Source organism: Heteronotia binoei, chromosome 4 (assembly GCF_032191835.1).
Source record: "Heteronotia binoei isolate CCM8104 ecotype False Entrance Well chromosome 4, APGP_CSIRO_Hbin_v1, whole genome shotgun sequence".
Taxonomy (NCBI): Eukaryota; Metazoa; Chordata; class Lepidosauria; order Squamata; family Gekkonidae; genus Heteronotia; species Heteronotia binoei.
The window spans coordinates 117417130-117442597 of NC_083226.1; the positions used below are offsets into that span (position 1 = coordinate 117417130).

Genomic DNA, 25468 nt, shown 5'->3' on the forward strand with positions numbered 1-25468 from the left:
GCCTCTTGAAGAACAGCATGGCCCACTGATGAACGCCGACGCCAGTTCAGGTCCAGTGCATAATGTTTAACAAAAGTATGCGAGGAGGACCACGTGGCAGCGTCGCAAATGTCTCTCAATGGCACCCCTCTCATGAAGGCTGTCGAAGTCGCCAGGGCTCTAGTAGAATGAGCTCTGATTTGCCTTGGCAGGGGTTTTTTGTTCAACAAGTAACACAGTCTTATAGTCTCCGTTATCCACTTAGAGATTCTTTGTGATGAAACTCTGACACCTTGCGATGCCGTGGAATATGAGACAAAGAGTCTAGGGTCCTTCCGTCCCGGCCTTACCCTATGTAGGTAGAACGAGAGTGCCCTTTTAACATCCAGGGTATGGAGTTTCCGCTCCAGGTCTGTGCTTGGATTCGGGAAATATATCGGTAGGCATATTTCTGAGTTTAGGTGGAACGAAGATGCCACCTTCGGGAGAAAGGTAACATCAGGGCGTAACCTCACTCCTTCAGCACTGAACTTCAAGTATGGGTCATCGCAGCGTAATGCTGCCAGCTCGCCTACTCTACGAGCAGAGGTAACAGCCACCAGAAAGGCTGTCTTCCACGACAATAACTGTAGAGAACACGTCGCCATAGGTTCAAACAGCTTCCCTGTTAAGGCCTGCAACACTCCCGGAAGGTCCCAGGATGGGGCTGGGTCCCTTACTGCTGGATACAGCTTTAGCAGACCTCTGAGGAACCATTTAGCGTCAGGGTGTGAGAAGACAGAATAGCCATCTATCTGCTCGTGGTTAGCTGATATTGCTGCCAGATACACCCTCACCGACGATACAGCCAGGCCTCTATCTAGCAGTGAGAGCAGGAAGTCCAGGATCAGTGGGAGACCCGCTGTCCTGGGTTCTTTACCAGTTCCCACCACGAACTCGACAAACCTAGTCCACTTGTACTCATACGACTTCCTGGTAGAGGATTTTCTGCTGTTTAACATGATGTTCAAAACTCTATCAGACAATCTCGTCATTCCAGCCTCCAGGCGGTTAGTTTCAGGTGAGGCACGTCGTGGTGAATCACTCGACCTCCATGAGATAGCAGAAGATCTGAGTTCCTTGGGAACTGATGAAACGTTCCCTGAGACAATTTCAGCACCAGGGAGAACCATTGTTGTCTGGGCCACCACGGTGTGATGAGGATCGCTCTGGGGTGTTCGCAGAGAATCTTGTGAACTACCCTCGTGATTAGTGGGATCGGTGGAAAAAGGTACATATGTCTGTGAGCCCAGGAGATTAGTAATCCGTCTCCCAGTGACAATGGGTCTGCACCCCCCCTGCAGCAGAACCTCTTGCACTTCAAGGTGCTGCGTGTGGCAAAGACATCCACCTCCGGTGTGCCCCACTTTTGAAACACCGCCTGGAGGAACTTCCAATTGAGTTCCCACTCGTGGAGTGTGGCTCCTCCGCGGCTGAGGTAATCCGCACAGGCATTCAGATTGCCCGGTAGATGGGCGGCAATTAGGGTTGTGCCCCATGCTCTGCAAATTTCCCAGATCCTCAGTGCCAGGAAGCATAGTTTCCTCGAAACTGTGCCCCCTTGTCTGTTCACGTAAGCCAGGGCGGTGGTATTGTCTGTCAAGACCGCAACTGTCCGCCCCGTGACCAAGAGTCTGAACGAAAGAATGGCATGATGAATTGCCAATAACTCCAGGAAGTTTATGTGGTAACGTAGCAGGTTCTGAGGCCATCTGCCTCCCACACACATGCCGTCCATGTGTGCTCCCCAGCCCCATAAGGACGCGTCCGTTGTTATGGTCAGGGTAGGGGATTCCCTGTGGAAGGGGGCTCCTTGGAGAAGGTTCCCCGTCTCCTGCCACCAGGACAGGGTGCACAATACTGTCGCTGGAACCGTGAGCTTTAGTGAAGGAGGGTCCCTCTGGCAGTTGAAGGCTCGAAGAAACCACAGCTGCAGTGTCCGCATGTGGAATCTTGCAAAGCGTATGACTGCTGTGGTCGCTGCCATTAAGCCTAAGAGGCGCTGGACTTGGAACGCAGTGACTGTGGAGCCTGTTAGAAACATTTTTATCAGTGATGCGATGTCCTCCGCTCTCTGTGTGGGAAGGAATGCCCTGCAGGCTTGTGAGTCCAGAATGGCCCCTATGAACTGCACCCTTTGCGAGGGTTGCAGTGCTGACTTCTTTAAGTTGACCTGTAGGCCCAAGTTCTGTAGGAGGTCTAAAGTGATGTCTATCTGGTGCAATAGTAGAGGTTTGGAACTTGCCACTAGCAACCAGTCGTCGATATAGGGAAATATGGTAATCCCTTGAAGTCGTAGATGGGCCGCCACTACCACCATATTCTTTGTAAAAACCCTCGGTGCCGTAGAGAGGCCAAAGGGTAGGGCCTTGTACTGATAGTGGGTACTTCCTATCGAGAATCTGAGGAACTTCCTGTGGTTTTGATGTATGGTTATATGAAAGTAGGCGTCCTGCAGGTCTAACGTGGCCATCCAATCCCCTTGGTTGAGTAGAGGCAGGATGTTTGGTAGGGAGATCATTCTGAATTTTTGGTGTGGTATGAAACAATTCAGGCCTCGTAGGTCCATAATGGGTCGAAGGCCCCCGTCCCTCTTGGGTATGGTAAAGTATCGGGAATAGAAGCCTTGGCCCACCTGGCTGGATGGTACCAGTTCGATTGCATCCTTTTGGAGGAGGGATTGAACCTCTGCCTGCAGAGTGGGAGATGTTCTGGTGTGAACGACCGTGGGAACTATGGGGTTCTCTCGAAATTCGATTTGATAACCCAGCCGGATTATCTCTAGAACCCATCTGTCCGTTGTAATTGCAGACCACGCCTGGAAATAGGGGAGAAGCCTGGTCTGGCCCTGGTACCCAAGGGAGGGGGAGAAACAGGGGAAAAGGCAGTCAAAGACCCTGTTTGGATGGTCTACTCCCCTTCTGTCTAGATGTCTGAGCTGAAGTCGGAGAATACTTTGACTTCGGGTTGTATGGAGGTTTTTGATAGGCTGGGGAGCTCTTGGGTCTCCATTGCTGCTCACTGGATTGTTTGGGGAACGGTTTCTTGTTCCATGGCTTGTTCCAGGTACGTTTACTTTGGGACCTGGCTGAGATGGGGACCCCTAAATTTTGAGACGTTCTAATGCTTTTATCCATCTCCTGTAATACAGAGTCTGTACTGGAGCTGAATAAACCATTCCCATCGAGGGGAGATCCTCGACGTATGATTATCTGGCTGGAGTGCTGTCGATCTCAACCAAGAATGGCGTCGTAGTGTGATGGCTGAGGTAAGTGTTTTTGCTGAGATGTCACCAGCATGTTTTGATAGATTAATCTGTTGCTTGGCCAATGTTATGCCTTCCCGTTGAATCTTCCTCATTGCCTGCTTGGTTTGCTCAGATAGGTCTGGCAAGCTCGAAAGTTGTTCCCATAGAGCATATTGATATCGACCCATACATGCCCCGTAATTGGCTACTTTAACGCCAAGGGAGCCCGCCGTATAGAATCTTCTGCCTAGATTGTCCAACTTCTTCCCCTCTTTGTCTGGGGGAGAAGCGTGGGTCTTTCTCGCCTTCGAAGATGAAGCTACGACGACAGAGTTCGGTTTGGGGTGGTTGAATAAAAACTCTGCTGTGGCTTCCTGGACTCGGTACATGTGGTCCAGTCTGCGGGAGCTTATCGGGGTCGACGCCGGTTTGTCCCACGATGCTTTAGCAGTGTGGAGCATAACCGTCGTCAGCGGAAGGGCCACAGCCGTCGAGATATCAAGTTGGACGACATCGAAGACATTGTCGGTTACCACCGGTTCCGGTTGCACCGTCGGTAGCGCTAGGGTATGGGCCATCCTCTTGACTAAGTCCCCATAGAATTTCAGGTCCTCAGAGGGGGATATGGGTTGTTCTTCGCCCACCTTGTTGGATGGGGATGGCTCATCTGGGGAGGAGGCGCCGTGTTCTTCCTGTGGCGAACCTTCCTCCGACCCAAGGGAACGTTCCCTCGACTCCGAGCGCTCCGAAGAGTGTTTAGGAGACTCCGGAGCCTTCGGTGACTCTGGGGTTCTACGCCGCTCCGTGCTCCGGGAACGCGGCGAGGTTTTTTGTGTTTTGGGAGATGTGGTCGGCGGTTTCGACATCGATGCCGAAGGTGTATGTCTTGGGGTCCGATATGACGTACGGGACCTACCCGAAGCTTCGGAGTGTTGGTCCCAGTCCAGTTGCCTCGGGGGAAACCATGGGAACATCGATGGCATTGGGCAGGAGCCATACAAGTATTGCCACTGTCTCTGGTCCCAGGACATCGGTGGCGGTGGCTTCCAAAGTGGGGACCGATCCCTGTGAAGGGATTTCTCCTCCGACTCTCGGGATCGGTGTCGACGCCGAGGACTGTTTGAAGAGTCCTGCTCTCGGCTGCTGCGTCGAGGTGTGGAGAATCGACCTCTGTTCGGGCTGCGGTCCCGTTGGCGCTCAGGGCTATGTGATGGGTCTCGGAGAGGTGTACGGGATCGAGCAGGGTCCTCCACTGTATGTATCTCAAGTGGGCTATCCTCCATCCCCGACCGTTGAGTCAGATCCAAGTCGCGATCAGAGTCCGAAGAGATAGCAATCTGCGTGGACATCGAAGCCAACACCGGGGGGCTTAGTCGGCGGCGAGGTGAAGCGAACAGCTTCAAGGGGGGCACCTTCGCTACCGATTCCGATGGTGATGTCGGGGGCGAAGCCGCGGTCGACCGATGTTTGTCGGACTTCTTCCACTTCTTCGCTTCCGAATGGAGCCCTTTCTCCTCCCTTAGCCGTTTTGCAGGAGTGGAGGAGTCCGACTTAGATGCCGTGCCCGATTTTGTGGGGCGATCGGCGTCGGAAGGGTTCTTGTCGGTACCGATTGACTCTGATGTCGATGGCTTGTGTGTTGCTGTCGACATTTTCTTAGGCGATAGCGCTTTCTCCATTAACGCTGCTGCCAAGCGACCTGCTCGATTCTTCTTCGTCTGGCGGGAAAACTTTGCACAGTGCACACACGCGTCAGGTACGTGAGTTTCCCCCAGGCAAAAAAGGCAAAGATTGTGTCCGTCCGGAGGGGCAATCTTACTACCGCAGTTCGCGCACCTCTTAAAAAATCCCCACCGTTTTTCCATGCGGGGAACTGGAACTGTGGGGGGGGGGGGAAGGGGAAAAAGGCGGGAAAGGGCTGAGGGGAATTCCCCCGAAAAGAGTCCGCTTTCCTCGCTCCCAAGGTTTTTCAGAAACTAAAAGAGTCTAAGTTAAAAGTCCTAATAAGTCCTAACAAAGTCCGTAGCAATAACGCAACTTCCAAGAAGGGTTCTACCGACCGTGGCGGAGATCGACTGATCCAAGCGGCGGTCAGAAGAGAACTGGCGGGATGTCCGCTCCGGCCCCTGGGAGCATGCGCAGTGGGGCTTCTGCGCATGAGCACTGGGTCCGGGGCGCGGAAATCCGCAGCTTTCAAGAATACCGATCGAGATCGGCGCGGGCGCCTATATCCCATCAGTGTGATGCACAGAGACCACGAAGAAGATCATCTGATTTACTTCCAAGATACCAACTTAAGCATTTGATATCACTACATTTTTAATGAACTATTTTGAAGAATCCAAAAACAGCATAATTACAAAAATGAGAAACACCCCAGCAGTAGGAGACGCCCCCTGGCCACTGGCTCACCTGGATGTTTCCCACTGGCCTTAATGGCCAGCCTGCCCCTGGTTACTTGTGGTAGGTCACACGAAAACAACAGCAACACAGTGCAAAATGTTAATATAACCACATGGTGCTTATTTACTTATAGTAGGTTAGCAACATGAATAAAAAAAATAAAGCATTGGCACTTTTTTAGATAACAGTAATGTCCTACCTGATTAATGGATTTTTCACTATGGAAGAGTCCCAGAAGACAACTTTTGCCAAGACAACAGTTAAGGAGTTTCTAGGCATTTTTTCATTGAAAGATACACTTCATTACTAAGCATTTTTCAAAGGGAAGTATAAGTTTGGAAAAACTGGTAAAAATGGAACAGCCTCCAACAGGTCAGAACACTGTTTTGAAACACATTCACGTCTTAACTTGCAAGAGTTTAACAGCCTCTTCACTACTCATTCCTCTGAAGATGCCTTCATTCTATTATTCCTCTCTCCACTGAGAATATTAATCAAAATCATGGTCCCAATTCACCCTGCATACAGCAATGTGTAATTCATCTAATTTCAACAGAAGAGAGTCACGTTCAGCTACCTCGCAGAAATCATGTGGACTAAATTTTGCTTAACATGGTCAGGATTTAGCATGATTCTGATCAAGCTAGGCTATTAAACTTGAGGCAGTAACCACAATCAAAGACTTTATTGTAGTAATTAAGTGCACAAGTACATGAACCATCCCAGTATGCCTTACCAAGGAATAATTCAAAAGTAGAAGAAAGCATGGTTGGGTACAACAGTCTTAGAAATATAAACATTTAAAGCAGATATATACAATATTTATACTTCCAAGAAACATAAATGATAAAAGAGAGCTTCTTTGAACTATTAGTGGATTGACTGACTTTACTGAAGCAATCTGTTTTCTTTCCTGTTTCCCAAAGCCTAAAAATCTAATTTAATATGTGAAGTCTGAAAAAAAAGATCTTCTAATAGAATACTGGGAAGAAAAAGATTGACTAACTGTTCCCCTAGCCTAAGGTATTTAAAATAATGACAGCCTTAAATCAGATGCATTTCAGACAGGAAGTTGAAACAGAAACATATTATGGCTGCACCATCAGATGATTTCAACTAATAGAAGAGAAAGCAGAAGAGAGTTATTTCCTTTCTTTTGCCTTCTTAATCACTTCCATATTTGGACTACAGAAATTTATAAGAGGGTCAAGTGTCATTTCATGGAAATAAAGAATAAAAACATGAAATTCTATCCCTCCATTTCACGCTACCACCTCTAAAAAGTCATTTGTCTCGACAACTAATGTTGTTACCAGAATACTACTGAACTAGTATTTGTAAAAAGGTTCATACTGTACATATGGAGCTCCTTTGACTGAATATTTGTCCTTCAGTTTCATTTGAAGCAACACAGCAACCCTTGCCCCTACAAAGTATTGCATCCAGGAATTAGACAGCCCTCACAACCAAAGGTACATCAGAGCTGCTACCACCTAGTTTGCCAAACTCTGTTATTTACATCTCCCTCTTCCCCCTGCCCATGAAGTAGCTGGCAGTTGGGATTGTGTTTGACTATTTCTTGCCATTTGATTACTGGAAGGTTGTGAATGTTTTAACTGGTTTTATTTTGTTGTTTTTATCAAATCTGCACATCGCCCAGAGCAATTCAACTAACAACAACAACAGGATGGCTTTAAGTCTGTGCAGTTTTAATTTTATCAGTAACACAATGGAACTGCCAACACACTATTGGAATGCTTGGAAGTTGAGGTTTGCATCGGGGTAGTTTAGTGGCATTTCCTGAAGTACTTGCATTCATACACTCCAACAATAGGGAGAGGCAGTGAAGGCAAGGAGAGCATACACAATATGAAATTAAGCAACTGCAGCTACATTTGTAGTAGGGTTGCCAAGTCCAATTCAAGAAATATCTGGGTACTTTGGGGGTGGAGCCAGGAGACTTTGGGGGTGGATCCAGGAGACATTGGGGGCGGAGCGAGGAACAAGGGTGTGACAAGCATAATTGAATTCCAAGGGAGTTCTGGTCATCACATTTAAAGGGACAGCACACCTTTTTAAATGTCTTTCTTCCATAGGAAATAATGAAGGATAGGGGCGCCTTCTTTTGGGGCTCATAGAACTGGACCCCCTGGTCCAATCGTTTTGAAACTTGGAGGGTATTTTGGGGAGAGGCACTAGATACTATACTGAAAATTTGGTGCCTCTACCTCAAAAAATAATTCCCCCAGAGCACCTGAAACCTCCAGATCAATTCCCCATTATACCCTATGAGAAATATTTCACATAGGGAATAATGATGACGTTTCCCTCTCCTCTACACCCCCCCCTTCTCGCAGATCTGATGTAGGGGATTGGCTCTCTACTCACCAGCCAGCTTCTTCATAGCGACACAGAAAGTTGAAGCCTTTCACCACCGGAGGTGCAAAGGCACATGGTCCTTTGGGGCGGGGCAGGAAGCAGCCTGGGAAAGCTCCGGCTGCTGCGATGGAGCTGGGTGGGAAGGGGAGGAGCAAGGAGAAGCTGCTGCGAAGGTGAGAAGGGAAGGGAGGAGGAGAAGCATCAGGGATCAGCGGAAAGTGGAGAGGAGAAGCTGCTGGGTTCTAGGCTGTGTGGGAAGGGCCGCCATTCCCCCCCCCCACTTTCTGGATTTTTGCCAAGCGGGGGGAGGAGGCTCCAAATCGGGGGGCTCCCGCCCAGGCGGGGGATTTGGGAAGCCTAATTTGTAGTTAAAAAATTTTCAACTCCCTATGGAAAAAAAATAACTGCTTCATTCTCACTGGAGTGACCACACACTAAAACCACGCAGTTCTGCATATATTCTTGTCAGTTTTTTAGCACTCTAAAGAACTATTTAAATTCCTAATCTTTGAAGAATTCCTATGTTGTTTCTAAAGAATTCTGAAAGCATTCTTTAGTTAATGGTGCAAGATACATTTTTGGATAATTTGGCATTAAGAAACCAGTATTACCATCTCCCTAGAGACAATCTGGTGGGCCTTAATCTGCTATTTTATCTAGAGTCACATGTAAGAAATAAGACTATCCGATGTCCTTTTACAAAAATAACTTTTGAGGACCTCAGAGAAGGAGACCACAGCTTCTAAACTTAAACCATGAACAACTTTTACAATCATATAGTATTACTGACTAGATATTTCTTCTTTTAAAAGTAACTCTGAAACACTCTGCTTGAAAGTAGAACCTCTGTGCTTACAAACTGTAGTGGAGCAAATGAGAAATGTTTTATAACCTGATGATATGCAGTGCAAATTCTACAGATTTTTGTCCCCCTCTGAAAGTCCACAGGAAATGTATGGCTTGGTTAGTAAACACAGTTGATGTATGTTGCAGTCTGTTTCCATTAAAATATAATCGTTATATACCCCTAATTTTTATTGTGATAGCCAGAAACTGAATTTGCCCCACGGAGTAGATGACACTTAGGAACAGTATTTCTGATGTCTTGCAGTCCATCTTTGTATAAAGTTGTTACATCTATAGTTGCCAGAATGTTTTCCCCCTTTCTGAAAGCTTGTCAGTAGAGTGCACATTCCTTGGAAAGTTTGGGTGCCCTGCAAATAACCAGGAATTCTAGGGCCATAGAGTCTGATGATGAAACCTGCACAGCTAGGCACCCTGCTAAGAGAGTAATTGCTTTAGATTATATGATCTCCAAGATTACCCAATTTGCAGATTTTTCAGCAGCAGATAGAAGGCCCCTGGTAAGGACTCCTGGAGATTGTCTAGATTGGCAAGGCTTGGTTTATTTTGGCATTCCTCAGCAGAGTCCAAGGACAATGCCAAATAGAATGTACTAAAGAGCAGCTCTTCTCCCTTATGTAATCCAATTTGATCTTGAAGGCCACAACAGCTCCCTTTCTTGACTTTTTATGTATTATGTCAGAATGTTTTCTGAGGCAACTGACTGCATCACAATAGTCAAACTATGACATTACCCAACCTGCCTTCAGTCACATGATGCTAAGCAAGTACTAGCATGCATCCTGATAAACCAGACCACAACAGCATATAAATGTCAACAAAACAGAGAAATGTCTTGCCAAATGGGATTTGGATAATATTCATCAGTACTTTTAATCCAGTTTACCATAAAATAAATTACCGATATTCCTTGCTTTCTCTTAGCCTTGCAACAAATGCTGGCCTATTTACAATTTTTATTTCCTACCAAACAGATTAATTTATTTATGAATAGGTAGTAAGTAAGATTTTCTTGACATGTAAATGGTTTGAAGTTTTAAATTTAAGTTTTAATTTAATTCCTCTTAGCCAAGAAGGGAAAGTGGGCAAGTATTAACATCCCAGGATACATAATCCTACAACACCAATAATTAGATTGGAAGTTATTTGCTACTTTGTGCTATATAATTTTTTACTTCATTCACTTTTCTAGACTGCCCATTCCCTGCAAACGGCTCAGGGCAGCTTACGTCAGTTTGCTAAAGTACAATACATAATATTAAAATACATTAAAACACTTCATCAAAAAACAGTACTATGTAACACTATGTCCTAAACCCAAGATGATAATTTTGGTATCCACCAGCCCCCTGGAATATTGGGGGGAATATTGAGGAAAAGGGGGAGGTGGGAGTATGAGATTGAGGAAAAGGGGGAGGTGGGAGTATGAGATTGAGGAAAAGGGGGAGGTGGGAGTATGAGATTCCCAGATCATTGCTGTCCTCAACCAAATGCCTGGTGGAACATCTCTGCCTTGCAAGCCCTACAGTAAGGTAATAAATCCCATAGGGCATGGGTGTTTTTGGGCAGAGTTTCATCAGACAGAGGCATACCAGGGCTATGTAAGGCATACTATCTATTTCCTCATTTTTACACAACATCACACATTTTTACTATTCCCTTTCAACTAGTAACACTGTAGGACTCCTTTTTTTTTTTTAGCATGTGATGCCTTAATTCCAAGCAAAAAAATGTAACAAAAACTGGTTGGAGTTGGTTTTTTAACTATTATTGTAAGCTACTTTGAACCAAGAGAAAAGGCAGGATATAAATGTTTTACCAAATAAAATAATAAATTGTGTTGTTTGCATAACACATAAAAGTGTTTTATTTGCAGGGGAGGGGAACCTGGTTTGATTCACCCACAATTGCTTCAGAAATTGAGGCAGGAAAAGGAAGAGACACTTCCACTGACTTTTGCTTCCTGTGTCTTTTTTTTTGGGGGGGGGGGTATTTCTGTATTTTTATGTGCATGCGTGTGTGTGCGCGCGCACCTGGAAATCACGGTGACCTCCGGTGACTGACTGCTACTGGGGAATATTCAGAGATATGGCTGAGGAAAGGCCCTGGTGTTCTGATTTCTGGTATTCCAAGGAGGTCTCTCATCCAAGTACTTGTCAGAGCTAACCATGCATAGTTTCTGAGATCTGACAAGATTAAGTTTGCCTGGGTTATCCAAGTCAGGACCTTCCTCTCACTGTTAAAGTTAAGGAGAAACTGCAGTTCCTTCAACTACAAAGGGCCAGCTCCTCATCAAAGGCATAAGCCTTTTGGTGCAAACCATGGGCACCCTAGTACTACATGCAATGAGTGGAAGAAAGTCCACCACCACTGGAGAAAGAGAGCTACAGCAGTTGCGTTCCTGGAAACCAGTAGCAATAATGATACAGAACAAAAACTGTTGGATGCTAACATCTATACTTTGTGACTGTAATCCTAAACTGCTGTGTCACTCCTCTGTGGACACTAGCATGTTGATTCTAAGGTGTTCCGTTTCATACAGTTTCTGGGGGCAGGATGTTAGATGAATGCTCTATCTGGTAGGTATAGAGGTGGGGTTTTTCAGATGGCCGGTCTCTGGCAAGGATGCTCACTGTCTATCTAAACTCCATAGCAACCTGAGAGCTGACAATGCAAGGGACCTTATTTCTCCCACCTCTTCTCAGTGCAATACCATATTAGTGAAGCATAAAACTGTATGCCTCTCTGGAATTTTACAGAAAAAAAAGGAAATTGTCCAGGCTTGCATAATAGAGATGTGGCTGGAAGAACATGATGTGATATGTCTGTCTCAATTAACTCTGCCTGGTTATGCAGTCTTCCACAAACCCCTTTGCCAATTCCACACAGATGGCCAGAGAGGAGGGGCTATTATTCTCTGCGAACCCTTCAACTTCTATAAACTCCCAGAACAAACTGTAGCTGGCATTGACTGAACACTCCTTATGTGGGACAAAGGATAGATTAGGCATTCTACTTGTTTGCAGACTGCCAAGTTCACCAGTGGGCACCCTGTCTAAGTTGACAGAATGTTCTTGGGCATGGTGCTGGAGTGTCTTCTGTTCTGAGTGACACCAACATTCATGCTGAACACTCCTAGCCAAGGCCAGTTCAGGATTTTATAGTTCCTTGGGCTGCCCTGGGCCTCTCTCAAATTGTGAGGGGCCTAACACATCAAAGAAGCTCCATCTTATTTTTTTTGCACTAAGCCTTTAAGAGGCAGTCTTGTTTTGGGGTTGGAGATTCAGTCTGAACCATGCCTATCTACTGCAACACAGAAACAGTGTACTGAACACTGGTGGTAAGCAGCAGAGCCCTGGTCCAACCTAATAGTGACCAGCCCAGTGGGCACAACCTTACCAACTATTGCCCAGAAGCTGAACCCAGGGCCTTGTAGCCTGGGTATACCAAACAATGAATAGACACAAATCTGAAATCAAGATTCACAAAGCTGAGAGCAACCTATTTTACCGCAACATCATTTCAGAAACAGACTGAAACAAGAGATAGCATTGCCCTGAGTTTTGTAATGAATGTAAAGATTGTAATTCAGCAAAATCCTGTTCAGCAGTAGATGGTAGGGTTGTGCCACTGGGCTTGTTAGCTTGGAGCTATGGTCCTTGCAGAAAGCACACACACACTGTATTTCAGTGAGATTCTCAGATTTAAAATAAGGTCTTGTGTGTGGCATTGGCATTGCCACAGTGGCACTTGTTCTACTACGCACATAGTACTTTATGCTCCTTGCAAACAGGCATCCTCACCACAATTGACTTTCCACTGCAGAGATTCTCTAGGAGAATCTGACAGCTGCCTGTGTTTGCAAGTTTTCCCCATCATAGAAAACAATGAGAAATGGGGGCACCCTCTTTGGGTTCCTCTAGAATTGAACCCCCTGGTCCAATCTTTTTGAAACTTGGATGTTCTCTGGGAGAAAGGCTCCTGCAGATGCCCTGCAAATTTGCCTCTCCTTCAAACCTCCACACACACACACACCCCAAGCTCCCATACATTATGCTATGTTTTGCCTTTGACTTCAATGGCCCATAAGGTACAATTGAGTCATATATTCAAGAATAGCTGAATATCTCCCAAACCAGATTCAGCCACTGAGTCTGATATTCAGGGATATTGTCCCCCCTCCAATATTTTTGCCCTCAAATACCCTGAATCTGGATTTATTTTATTTTTTTTGCACATTCCTAGGAGACAAGCCCCTATGGGCTACTGCAGACCTGAGTGACCAAATGATGGCCGGAAGATGCCTAAAAAATGCTGATGGAGAACTTACACTGAAGCCAATGGAGCATGTTATAGAGCCCGCTGGAAGACCTATCAAGCAGTGGTGATAGCAGCAGCTTTTGAATCAGTCAGTTCATGACCGTCCCAGTTATTTGAGATCTTGACATCTTCTGACTCCTAAATCTTAACTCAGAAACAGCCAATTAGCTATACACTTTGCAAAGTTTTCTGATGATAAAATAACACAAATATACTCTGATCTGGGTGCCAGCTATAACGTATGTTTGCTTATGGAGCATTTTGACCCATTTCCCACGATGGACACTGACAAGATCCTAGGATCTGTGAAGGCCACCACTTGTGCAATGGACTCCTGCCAAGCCTGTCTGCTAAAATCATGGAAGGACCATATTAATGAGCCATTGATGTCTGTCATAAATCCATCACCAACTCAGAGCATGTTCCTCCAGCCACTTAAAAGATTTGGTTAGTTATCTAATACTTTAAAAAATACCTACAGAAAAATGATGTGAGCAATTATCACCCATTCTCTAATCTGCCCTTTCTATAACTTGTTTTTGTAGTTTTAATAGAGCTCATTTTAGACTTAGTTAAAGAGTAAGTGAAATTGAGATGAGTAGTTAAAGGGTATATGAAACCTGAGATTAGTAGTTAGAACTACTCCCTCCCCCACTCCCAAATCAGAAGTGATTCAGAGGGCAGTAGAAGACCAACTCCAGGTCTTCTTGGATAATTCATCTGTTCTGGACCCTTTGGTTTCAGGCTGGGCTATGTGACCAAGATGGCCCTGGAAGCTTTAGTTGATGTCCTTCATCTGAACATAAAAAATGGTGATGTTTCTTTGTTGCTTCTACTGGTTCTATCTGCAGTCTTTGATACGGGGTGGCTAACGGTAGCTCTTCAGATTTTTTTTGCCTACAACTCCCATCAGCCCCAGCCAGCACGGCCAATGGCTGGGGCTGATGGGAGTTGTAGGCAAAAAAATATCTGGAGATTTACCATTGGCCACCCCTGCAGTAGATCATCCATTCTTTCAAGATGTCTGGAGACAGAATCAGGTATCTGGAGATGTGCCTTGGTTTAAATTGCTCTTCATGGATCAGACTCAAGTCTCAATTTTTATAATTTTTATTGATTTAAACTACAGAAGAAAGAAGCATAAGAACATAAGAGAAACCATGTTGGATCAGGCCAATGGCCCATCCAGTCCAACACTCTGTGTCACACAGTGGCCAAAAAAAATTATATACACACACACACACTGTGGCTAATAGCCACTGATGGACCTCTGCTCCAAATTTTTATCTAACCCCTCTTGAAGGTGGCTATGCTTGTGGCCGCCACCACCTCCTGTGGCAGTGAATTCCACATGTTAATCACCCTTTGGGTGAAGAAGTACTTCCTTTTATCCCTTTTAACCTGTCTGCTCAGCAATTTCATCGAATGCCTACGAGTTCTTGTACTGTGAGAAAGGGAGAAAAGGACTTCTTTCTCTACTTTCTCCATACTATGCATTATCTTGTAAACCTCTATCATGTCACCCCGCAGTCGACATTTCTCCAAGCTAAAGAGTCCCAAGCGTTTCGACCTTTCTTCATAGGGAAAGTGCTCCAGCCCTTTAATCATTCTAGTTGCCCTTTTCTGGACTTTCTCCAATGCGATAATATCCTTTTTGAGGTGCGGCGACCAGAACTGCACACAGTACTCCAAATGAGACCGCACCATCGATTTATACAGGGGCATTATGATACTGGCTGATTTGTTTTCAATTCCCTTCCTAATAATTCCCAGCATGGTGTTGGCCTTTTTTATTGCAAACGCACACTGTCTTGACATTTTCAGTGAGTTATCTACCATGACCCCAAGATCTCTCTCTTGGTCAGTCTCTGCCAGTTCACATCCCAGCGTTGCAAAGAATACATAAGAAAGAGGGGGAAAGGGGGGAAAGGGCATTAACAGAATGGGGAAAACAGAAACAGAAACCAGTACAAATGTATCAATTATAATTCTACCTTCCAATAAAATACTCAAATCATTCTACCTACAAGTATAAAATCTTTGTAAATTTTACCTTCCTTTCTTCCATTACCAGGGGGGAAAAAAAGAAAATTTTCTTTTAATAAACTAGTAGTAGCAATGTAAATCTAAACACTTCTTCTTAAACACAAATAAGCATAACAAGTTAAAAAAAATTTTTTTCAAAACTATCTCAACGCCAATTTTATCTAATTTAACTTAAGCCTATTATAGGCACAGATTAGATTATTGGTTTAACAAAATCTTTATTAAAACAAGCACATAGAAATCCATGTCCAGCCATTCACAAAAATAAAAGAAAAAAATCCAAAATCCTTTTTCCGAAAAGCTTTCCATATCTTGATTTGTTGATTGGAGTGCACCTTTTCTCTTCTCAGCATGGCCTGCCCCCTCAACCACGGGAAGAAGAAGTCAACACCATTTTTCCCTCTCTGCCTAATTCCACTGCGTCTTGATTAAAACTGCGACACAGGAGACCATCTTAATTTTCCTTTATTTCAAAGCATATCACTTTCCCCTTCCAATTTCACAGCCATCAGTACACTCTCTTTAGCACTCAACCCCTGTAGGTTGGCAATTTCATTAGCTGTCAGCATAAAACAACTCACTTGATCTTTAAGGAGCTGTATAAATTTCGCTAGACAGTGTCATTTTTCTCCAATAACAAAACTCAGATCAGATTATAAAATAGCTTCAAGCTCCTGCTAATCCACATTCCATGACAGCTCCTACTGAAGTTTTAAATGCCATTCTTTCAAATACAATCAGGCAATAGAGACAGATCTCTCTGGAATATATCTTCTTTGTGTTCAGACTGTATTGCGACCTCTTAATAATCTCTTTAGTATGTGTCCAATTATAATCCAGGTCAATTTTAGTAAATGTATTCAATCCAATTTAAATAGTTAAGACTGCTCATGACATTCCGAGGTCTCTTGTTCTTTTGAGCTAGTCACTCATTGTTATGCAGAGTGACCCATCAGGGAGTAGAATTAGAAAAACACATACTTGTTAAGTAGCATCATCACTTTAGAAGTAGAAGAACGCTACTTCAAAGACGTACTGGAGGAAACAAAAGCAAGAAAGCGGTCAGGTGTTCTTCTTTTTCTGCTGATATGCCAGCTTTCATGGCCGCAGTGGTTCAGGACATACAGGGAACACAGAGGCAGCTGCCGCTGAACCCCTCTCTCCCTGTAAAAATCCCATGCCGAAGAAAAAGCCTCTCCGGGCTTTTTCTATGGGGGCATCACTTCTGTGACATCCCTCCAACCGCCAGACTCAGAGTTGCCACAGAGAGACGATCTGCAAGCTCCTCTGAAGCCAAGATGATGGATTTCAGAAGTCCAGGCTCAAGTCTCATACCTTCAGTATGGGAGCTGTCTTATGGGGGTTCTGTGGGGCACAATCTTATACTCAATGTTATTCAACCTCTATGTAAAGCTTTTAGGAGAAATTAATTGTAGCTTTGGGAATTGGATTTCTCCAATATGCTGATGACACCCAGTTGATATCTATCTATCCAAATCTCCTGGTGATGCAGTAGAAGTCTTGAACCACTGCCTGACTGCTGTGATCAAATGACTAAAAGTGAACAAATTGAAACTGGACCCAGACAGGACAGAAGTGATGCAGAGATCTTGAAGGACAATTAGCTTCCCACTTTTCATGGGGTTCAGCTGACCCTTGCTGACTCCGCATTTGGCATTTGCCTCCCTTTCGCTCCTGGGTTGTCCCATGCAGGTGTGATTTCCCGATTCCGCACTAGAAGATTTCTTCCTGATTCAATTCCCATTCTGTTCCATGTGTTCTGATTCTGCATTACTGCTGCTCCCGGAGTTTCCCCCACAATCGTAGCAATTTCCCTCTCCCTCATACGTTTCCCTTTTTTTAAAACACGCATGCATGTTTGCGTTACAATGCGATCGTCTTTGTTTGCGTTACAACATAATGCCAGAGGCATAATACTGGCAAAGTCACGTGTTTTCCTTTCGCTCTGCCATTGGCAGGTTATCTAAGCCCCGGGAAATCTGAGTCGGTGATCCACCATTTTTATCCACACACACTGAATGTTAAGCACACAGTTTTTCATTAAAAGCTATAACAAATTACAAACAGATGCATGAAGGGGTGTGTGTGTGTGGGGGGGAGATTTATGCAGAGGGGTTAAGGGAGAAAGTTTTCCCAACTTATCAAAAATATAAACGTATAAACCATTCCTGTTTGAGGCCAAACGGGGGTGCAGCTCGATAAAGGTGGCAATCGTGCATCTTTAAAGTAGTTTGTGTAACATCGCTATTTCTTTAGTTGCGCTGTAACGATCTTATTTGAAAAAAAATTATAATAGTCAGGAGTGATTTTAATTGGAGGGGGAAGAAAGTAATCACAATGCAATGACACATTATCAAAATCACGTGGAGTACCATAAAGAATGGGGGCGGGTGGAAGCAAGGGATGTATTCAGTAAAAGAAAATCGCGTTACATTGTTATACATTTTTGCGTTGTAACGTGAAACATGATTTGTTTAAAAAAATTACTTTGTTACAGGAAAATATTGGATAATTTTCAAAGGGAGTAAAATTAAGGAAGTATGACGAAATAACTGGGCAGAATAATGGACGTGGAGTTATGTGGATGTGTTCTATTGATACGAGAAGTTTGATAGCACATTGGCGTGAGTTCCGCACATAAATTTCAAGCCCCGAAACTGCATCAAAAATAAACTTCTCGCAAAATGACAATCTCCTAGATGCGGGGTGACACTGCTTTAGAGGCGGGTCAAAAGATGTGGAAATCAACATCTGCCCCAGGGGAAACAAAGCACCAAGGCCGGAGCAAAGGCTAATGCGGAATCACCCTCAGTTAAAAGCTGAGATGTTCTGCTGGATTTGGCATTGCTAGTGGAGAAGCAAGTTAATGCAGCTGCAAAAAGCACTTTCTTTTAACTGAGACTAGCATGTTAACATGGATTCCTACCTTGACACAGCTGATCTAGCCATATAAATCCACACCACAGTAACATTAAGACTAGATAACTGTAATGTAGTCTACATAGGCCTTACTTAGAATGCACTTATTTTTTATTTTATTTATACTCTGCCCTATCCCACAAGTGAGCTCAGGACAGCTTACAATATAATAAGCAATAAAATATAGATCAACAATAAAACAAAACATTTATCAGTAATAAAACAATAAAACATGGATCGCAAAACAAATAGGACAAAAAATTCATGCCTTGTGTCAGGCAGAAAATAGGTGCCTCAGGAAACTCCAGTACCCAAATAATATCAGGGACAGCAGAGCACTGGGAGAGGGCCATGAGCAGGGGAGGCCAGAAAAACTGAACATTGACCACCTCAGCCAAAAGGTGGAAATGAGCATTCTACAGACACCATACCATACCAAACCTTTAATGGCGTAACAGTTGCAAATAAAAATACACAAAATATAAAAATTTAAACACTGGAGATAAAATCAAAATGAAACCGAGCTTACAGATGCATTCATACGTGGTCAGATTTAAATTTAAGGATGTCAGCCAAAATTTTTTCCACAGCCTCACTAACTTCCCCCTCAGAATCGTTCAGTAAATAATAACAGGGTGGCAGAATAGACAAATCTGGGAAGAAAGAAAGGTTACAAAATAAATCTTTACAGAGATTATGATAAAAGGAACAAAAGCAATATATGCTGAATTGAGTCGGGAATATTCGATCCACAGGAACAGAGTCTGTCGCCTAAAGGGACTCGATATCTCCCTTGTAAAACTTTGGAGGAAAACGCATTTAGTCTAGCCAACATAAATGCCCTGCGATGACTTGGAATGGTTAAGTCTGATAGATAACGGGGCATTTTGCCGCAGAAACCATAAAGACCTAAGGAAGATGGGGAGCAAATATAAGGGTCTGTTGGATGTAGTTTCTTTTCCTCCAGCCAACAGTCTCAATTTAATAGTGGAGGGACAGTGGCTCGGGGAGGGACAGTAGCTCAGTGGTAGAGCATCTGCTTGGTAAGCAGAAGGTCCCAGGTTCAATCCCCGGCATCTCCAACTAAAAGGGTCCAGGCAAATAGGTGTGAAAAACCTCCGCTTGAGACCCTGGAGAGCCGCTGCCAGTCTGAGAAGACAATACTGACTTTGATGGACCGAGGGTCTGATTCAGTATAACGCAGCTTCATAAGTTAATCTGAAGATATATGACTCATCAGAAGTAAAAAAAAATCATCAACCTCTAACCCCAACTGGTTAAGTTTGGACATAAGACTGCTGACCAGGATGAAATATATGGGTCTCTTTTCATATAATCAAGAAGGCTGTTAGGACCTGTTCTAAAGTGAATTTTGAGTCAGAATTTAAACACTGCAATCCAGGCTTTTGTCTCCACCAAAGACTGACCCACTTCAGAGCAGAGAGCAAAGTAGGACACACATTTTGGCATACCAAGAATTTGTCTAAAGAATGAGGCTTGAATGCCCTCCACTTCCCTGGTAAATGCTGAGATCCATATAGTGATACCATAGAGAATTTGGGCTAGCGTTTTAGCTTTGAACACCTTAATTGCTGCCGGAACTAATTGGTTGCCCCTTGCAAAGAAAAACTGTTTAATTTGAGCAAGTTGACGGTGTTGTTACAATGTGAAACCCAGCTTAATTTGTGATTAAAAGTGATCCCCAAGTATTTAAAAAAAAATTGTTTGCTCAATTGTTGAGTTGCCAATAAACCATCTCTGTGGGCAGCAGCAATTTGAAAAGACAACTACTTTAGATTTGGAATAACTGATAGAGAGTGAATTACAATTACAGTAGTCATAGAAGGCTTTCAAATACCTTTGCAGGCCCACATTTGTGCAAGAGAGGATGGTAGTATCATCGGCATAAAGTAATAAGGGGACTGCTCGGCCTGCTAGTTTAGGTGGATGACCATTAATAAGGTTCAAAAATTGTACCAGGTCAGTTAAAAATAAATTTAAAAGATGTGGGACAAGCACGCAACCTTGTTTAACCCCCTTTAACACTGGGATTTTGCTAGTCAAGTCACCACTAGAAGATAATTTCACTTGGCAAATAGTATTAGAATGAAGTTTCCTCAAGAGAAACAGCAGACGAGGGTCCATTCCCAGGTAACCTAGCTTAAACCATAGTTGGGCTCTATCTATTGAATCAAATGCGCCCTTCAAGTCGATGAAGGCAGCATATAATTTTGTTGTCCAGGTATGCATATATTTTTCAGCAAGGAAGGCCAGAGTGCAGCAATGGTCCATAGCAGATTTGCCTTTGGAGAAGCCAATTTGTTCAGGACCTATGATGCTGCCTAGGTGCATCCAGTCAGTTAATCGGAGTTCTAAATGTTTGTTCTACAGACACTTCATTGTCTACCCATCAGCTTAGTACAAAGTATTGACTATCACATACAAAGTCCTTTATAGCCTTGGTCCCTCCCATCTTCAGAACTGCTCCTCTATGCTCCACTACAACAGCTTCAATCATCTGGGCAGGGCCTTCTGCAGATAACATTCTTCAACTGGGCAAAATCAACAACTTCCTGTGCACATTCTATGTTGCCACCCCCCCTTATGGAATGACCTGTCTGATGAGGTTAGAAAGGCTCAACAGGCTTTCTGCAAATTATGCAGAAAGTTCCTCATCAAAGGCTCCTTAGAAAGCTGAGAATCATGGAGTAAAAGGACAGATCCTCTTGTGGATCAAAAACTGGCTAATTAATAGGAAGCAGAGAGTGAGTATAAATGGGCAGTCTTCGCAGTGGAGGATGGTAAGCAGTGGGGTGCCACAGGGCTCAGTACTGGGTCCCATGTTCTTTAACTTGTTCATAAATGATTTGGAGTTGGGAGTGAGCAGTGAAGTGGCCAAGTTTGCAGATGACACTAAATTGTTCAGGGTGGTGAGAACCAGAGAGGATTGTGAGGCACTCCAAAGGGATCTGTTGAGGCTGGGTGAGTGGGCGTCAACGTGGCAGATGAGGTTCAATGTAGCCAAGTGCAAAGTAATGCACATTTGGGCCAAGAATCCCAGCTACAAATACAAGTTGATGGGGTGTGAACTGGCAGAGACTGACCAAGAGAGAGATCTTGGGGTCACTGAAAAAGTCAAGACAGCGTGTGATTGCAATAAAAAAGGCCAACACCATGCTGGGAATTATTAGGAAGGGAATTGAAAACAAATCAGCCAGTATCATAATGCCCCTGTATAAATCGATGGTGCAGTCTCATTTGGAATACTGTGTGCAATTCTGGTCACCGCGCCTCAAAAAGGATATTATAGCATTGGAAAAAGTGCAAAAAAAGGGCAACTAGAATGATTAAAGGGTTGGAACATTTTCCCTATGAAGAAAGGTTAAAATGCTTGGGGCTCTTTAGCTTGGAGAAATGTCGACTGCGGGGTGACGTGATAGAGGTTTACAAGATAATGCATGGGATAGAGAAAGTAGAGAAAGAAGTACTTTTCTCCCTTTCTCACAATACAAGAACTCGTAGGCATTCGATGAAATTGCTGAGCAGTCAGGTTAAAAGGGATAAAAGGAAGTACTTCTTCACCCAAAGGGTGATTAACATGAGGAATTCACTGCCACAGGAGGTGGTGGCGGCTACAAGCATAGACAGCTTCAAGAGGGGCTAGATAAAAATATGGAGCAGAGGTCCATTAGTGGCTATTAGCCATAGTGTGTGTGTGTATAATTTTATTTTTGGCCACTGTGTGACACAGAGTGCTGGACTGGATGGGCCATTGGCCTGATCCAACATGATATCAAAGATTTCAGGTTTTCACAGCTGGTAACAACACGGCTGATCCAACATGGCTTATCTTATGTTCTTATGTTATGCAAAACTTATTTATTCAGGAGGGCTCTTTTACACTGGTAATAAGAGTTTTAGTATAATTAAATAGTTCAGTAAGATACTTTGGTAAAGGAATAGGGACTATGTACAGTATGTACCATATGCTTCAGTTATGTAATTTCTGCATAATTTAATATGTCATATCAAAAAGCTTATGCTTTATTTCAGGTCTTTTTCAGATTTCTGCAGTCTAGACCCTATCATATTGTTTACTGGATGTCCCATCCTGTTGATGGTATTTATTTACAAGATGTTATCTGCTTTAAATTTCAGTGAAAAAGGTGGACTATAAATAATACAAACAAAAATAAATAAATTACTATGCAGGTGAAATGGCAGGGGAGAACTGACAAGCAGAAGGGGTGTTTAGTCCTTCCCCAACTCATCTATTCCTTCAAGTGCTCCCTAAGCCAATGGTCACCAACCTTTTCTTTAATTAAGAGATACAACTGAGTAATGAAAAATATCCCAAGCTCCTCCCCTCTCAGTCTATTACCAAGTTTTGTTCTGTCCAAGAAACAGCATGCGAATTAGGAAATTAAGCCACCGGCTAAGCAGCACAGAGGAAACTCTTGTGAAATAAAAGTTCTTTTTAAAAAGGCCCAGATTGGATCTTTTCACAAGACTTCTAGGGGATGCACAGGCCACTCTGAAGCAGCCAGGGGGCCTCCTGGTTAAAGACCTGTGTGTTGATTATTTTTTCCCTGAGTTCCAAAACCCTAAGACTGCTTAGCAGGTAGAGCAAACACCTGTGGGCTGTGCAGGAAAAACTGGTCCTTTATCTTTCTCCTATGTATTCCTACCCACTCCCCCCCCCAACTTATCTCAATAAATGCAGGCTTGCAAAAATGCATTTATGGAGATAACAGTTTCACGCAAAAAGTGTAGGCAGCTAAGTTGGAAAGTCCAATGGTCTTAATCAAAAGACTAAAGGACTAATACAAAATATCACAAAATGAGCAAGCAAGCTTTTAAGTTTCTCAGCAATCTTATCATGGTGGAAATGAGAAAAAAGCAGCTGTAGGAGTTAAAGATATTGTTGAGAATGATGGCTAACCAAATAACTACCCTTTCCCCCAGTAGCTGGCCTCATAAGGCATTATGGGGACCTCAAAGCTTACTCACTTGTTTGATATATGTGTGTACAGGCCCCTAATAAAAACTGAGGCTTTCTAATGTACTGTTTTTTTCCCTGGGTTTTTCATGCATTCCACTTGAGCAATGCCGTGTTCATTAGAGAAAATAAAGCCACAAGGTAGAAGGGACTCTGTTTTTGTTATACTATGGTTACATTTTTTTTAAAAAAAAAGTATATCAAGACTGCAAAAGAGTCAGTGCTATACAAGCATACCATAGTTGTCATTTGTACTTGCCAAGACATTAGCAACACATTGAGGTTTTTCAAGATTAGAACAGTCAAAGCTGCTACTTCCTCTATGCTCATTTTACATCCTGCCTCAAAGACTTCCTCAAAACATCAGCTGGTGAGAATAGTTCACTTTTTGGCTCCAAAACTGCTCTGCTGATCTTGCACTTGCAAAACGTCTACTGGAACCAGCTTAACTACAGCTGAATTATGGTTGGGAAAGTAAATCAGGGTGTTTTTGTTTTTAAAAGAAAGTGAGTTGTAAACTGAGTCAATCTGGACTGAAATTGCTATTCAGTCGTAAAACTCACGATATGACCTTGGGTCAGTCACCTGAACCACAAGGAGCTGCAGGATATAAATGTTTTAATAAAGAAATAAATCTGTCTCTCTCAGCCTGATCAAAGGGTTATTGGATAAACATATATGCCACCCAGGAAGAAGAGTAGGATTTAAAAAAAAACCCAACAGAATATCAGTTCTTATAGCACAATTTTTTTGTTATGTTGCTACTATCCCATTCATCTTGAAAAAGCCCTAATGGAAGTTTCAATTGAATAAATGGGGAGGTGGAGCCAGCCCTGCTGAAAACTCTTACTGAATTTTAAAAGGCTGCTGTCCTTGCTTCTCTTTTATAAGAGTGGGTTAATTTGTTAACTAAACAGCACTAGTGACTGGTATGGTTATGCAACAGATCTGAAGTGCAGAGGATGCAGTATCAGTCTATTTAGCTCTTATGGCCATCCAACGCCACTAGAACTGCGGGCCTAATGAGGGCCAGCCAACCCCTCTCATGACTCCATCCCAACGCTGCTCCGTCAAGTGAGAGACAAGCATAAATATATGAGCTCTTGGGCCCTGGAGTCGACTAATCTGCGTTATTCGCACGTGCTTTTCTGATGGAAATGCCAACAAGTGGAAGTGACTTGCGCGTCACTTTATCTCACACTGATTTACAACTTAAGACTGGGAGCCTATTTCTGGTCATTCCTGTTCCAAAAACTACAACCGACTGAGCAGTTCTCAAGTCCAAGATTTATTTATTTTTTCCACGCAAGGAGCTTTTGACTCAACAGCAACAGGGAAAGGCTTTCCTTCCGCCAAACTTTTCCCTCAGTACTCGAGGGGCACAAGCCCGCCAGCCTGCTTGCTTCGGGGCCGGGACCCTTGACCTTCAGGCTGCTGAAGGCTGCGCGGCCTTGTAGATGCAGCAAGTCTCACTTCCCGGCAGAGCCGGAATATGGCCCCTCCTCGGCTGCAGCCGGAGGGCCAGTCGCTAGTTGCTGCTTTAAGAAAAGCTTCTGACAGGAGCCAGGAGTCTCGTTACAGCAGGCTGCGCGCCGAGGAAGGCCGGGAGAGGGGCTTGCTTGCGTACTCACCGTTACTGGGAAAGGGCTCCATTTTGCTGCCGCGGGGCGCCCGAAAGCCCAAACAAGGAGCGCAGGACGCGCAGAGAGCAGCAGAACCCGCCGCTGCGGCTCCTCCTCACTCCGGGTCCTTCCCCCCCACCTCCTCTCGGGGCGGCAGCAGCTGCTTCATGATGCCACAGTGGCCGCTTCTTGCTGCTGCTTCTGCTCTCTCGTGGGCCAGTTTCGTGCAGCACCAGTGCCCACTACTGATGGCAGGACGAAGACAGCTCGGGTGACGAGAGCAGGCAGGAAAGCCGTTCTCTCTCGAGGCTTACTAGCTTCACCTTCCGAACGGCTCCCAATCGACCATTTTCTGCTTTGGGGCTTCTTCCAACCCCTCCCCTTACTGGGGCTGGGCCACTTCAGGCCGGGCAGCCTGCCTTTTCAAATGCCGCCTCCCGTGTGTTTGAAACGGCAGGAACAGACCATGGAAGCTTTCGCCTGCGTCTACGCCATGCCCCCGACAAGACAGTTTTATTGCTATCATACACATTGGCAGATATTCGCATTTTATCCTCATCTCGAAATACCTATTAGTTGACTTGCGCATTCCTCATCACTGATTCCCTGAGCCTACTTACTCGGAAGTAA

At 44.2% G+C, this 25468-nt stretch overlaps 1 protein-coding gene across 1 annotated transcript in view; it reads right to left on the reverse strand.

Moving 5' to 3' along the window:
- Positions 1 to 25231, reverse strand: part of LOC132569512 (leucyl-cystinyl aminopeptidase-like) — a 95969-nt gene extending 70738 nt beyond the window's left edge. Inside the window, exon 1 of the mRNA XM_060235652.1 lies at positions 24848 to 25231. Coding sequence (XP_060091635.1) covers positions 24848 to 24869 — 22 coding nt within the window. The 5' untranslated portion in view covers positions 24870 to 25231. The remainder of the gene's footprint in view (positions 1 to 24847) is intronic.
- Positions 25232 to 25468: the final 237 nt, after the last annotated feature.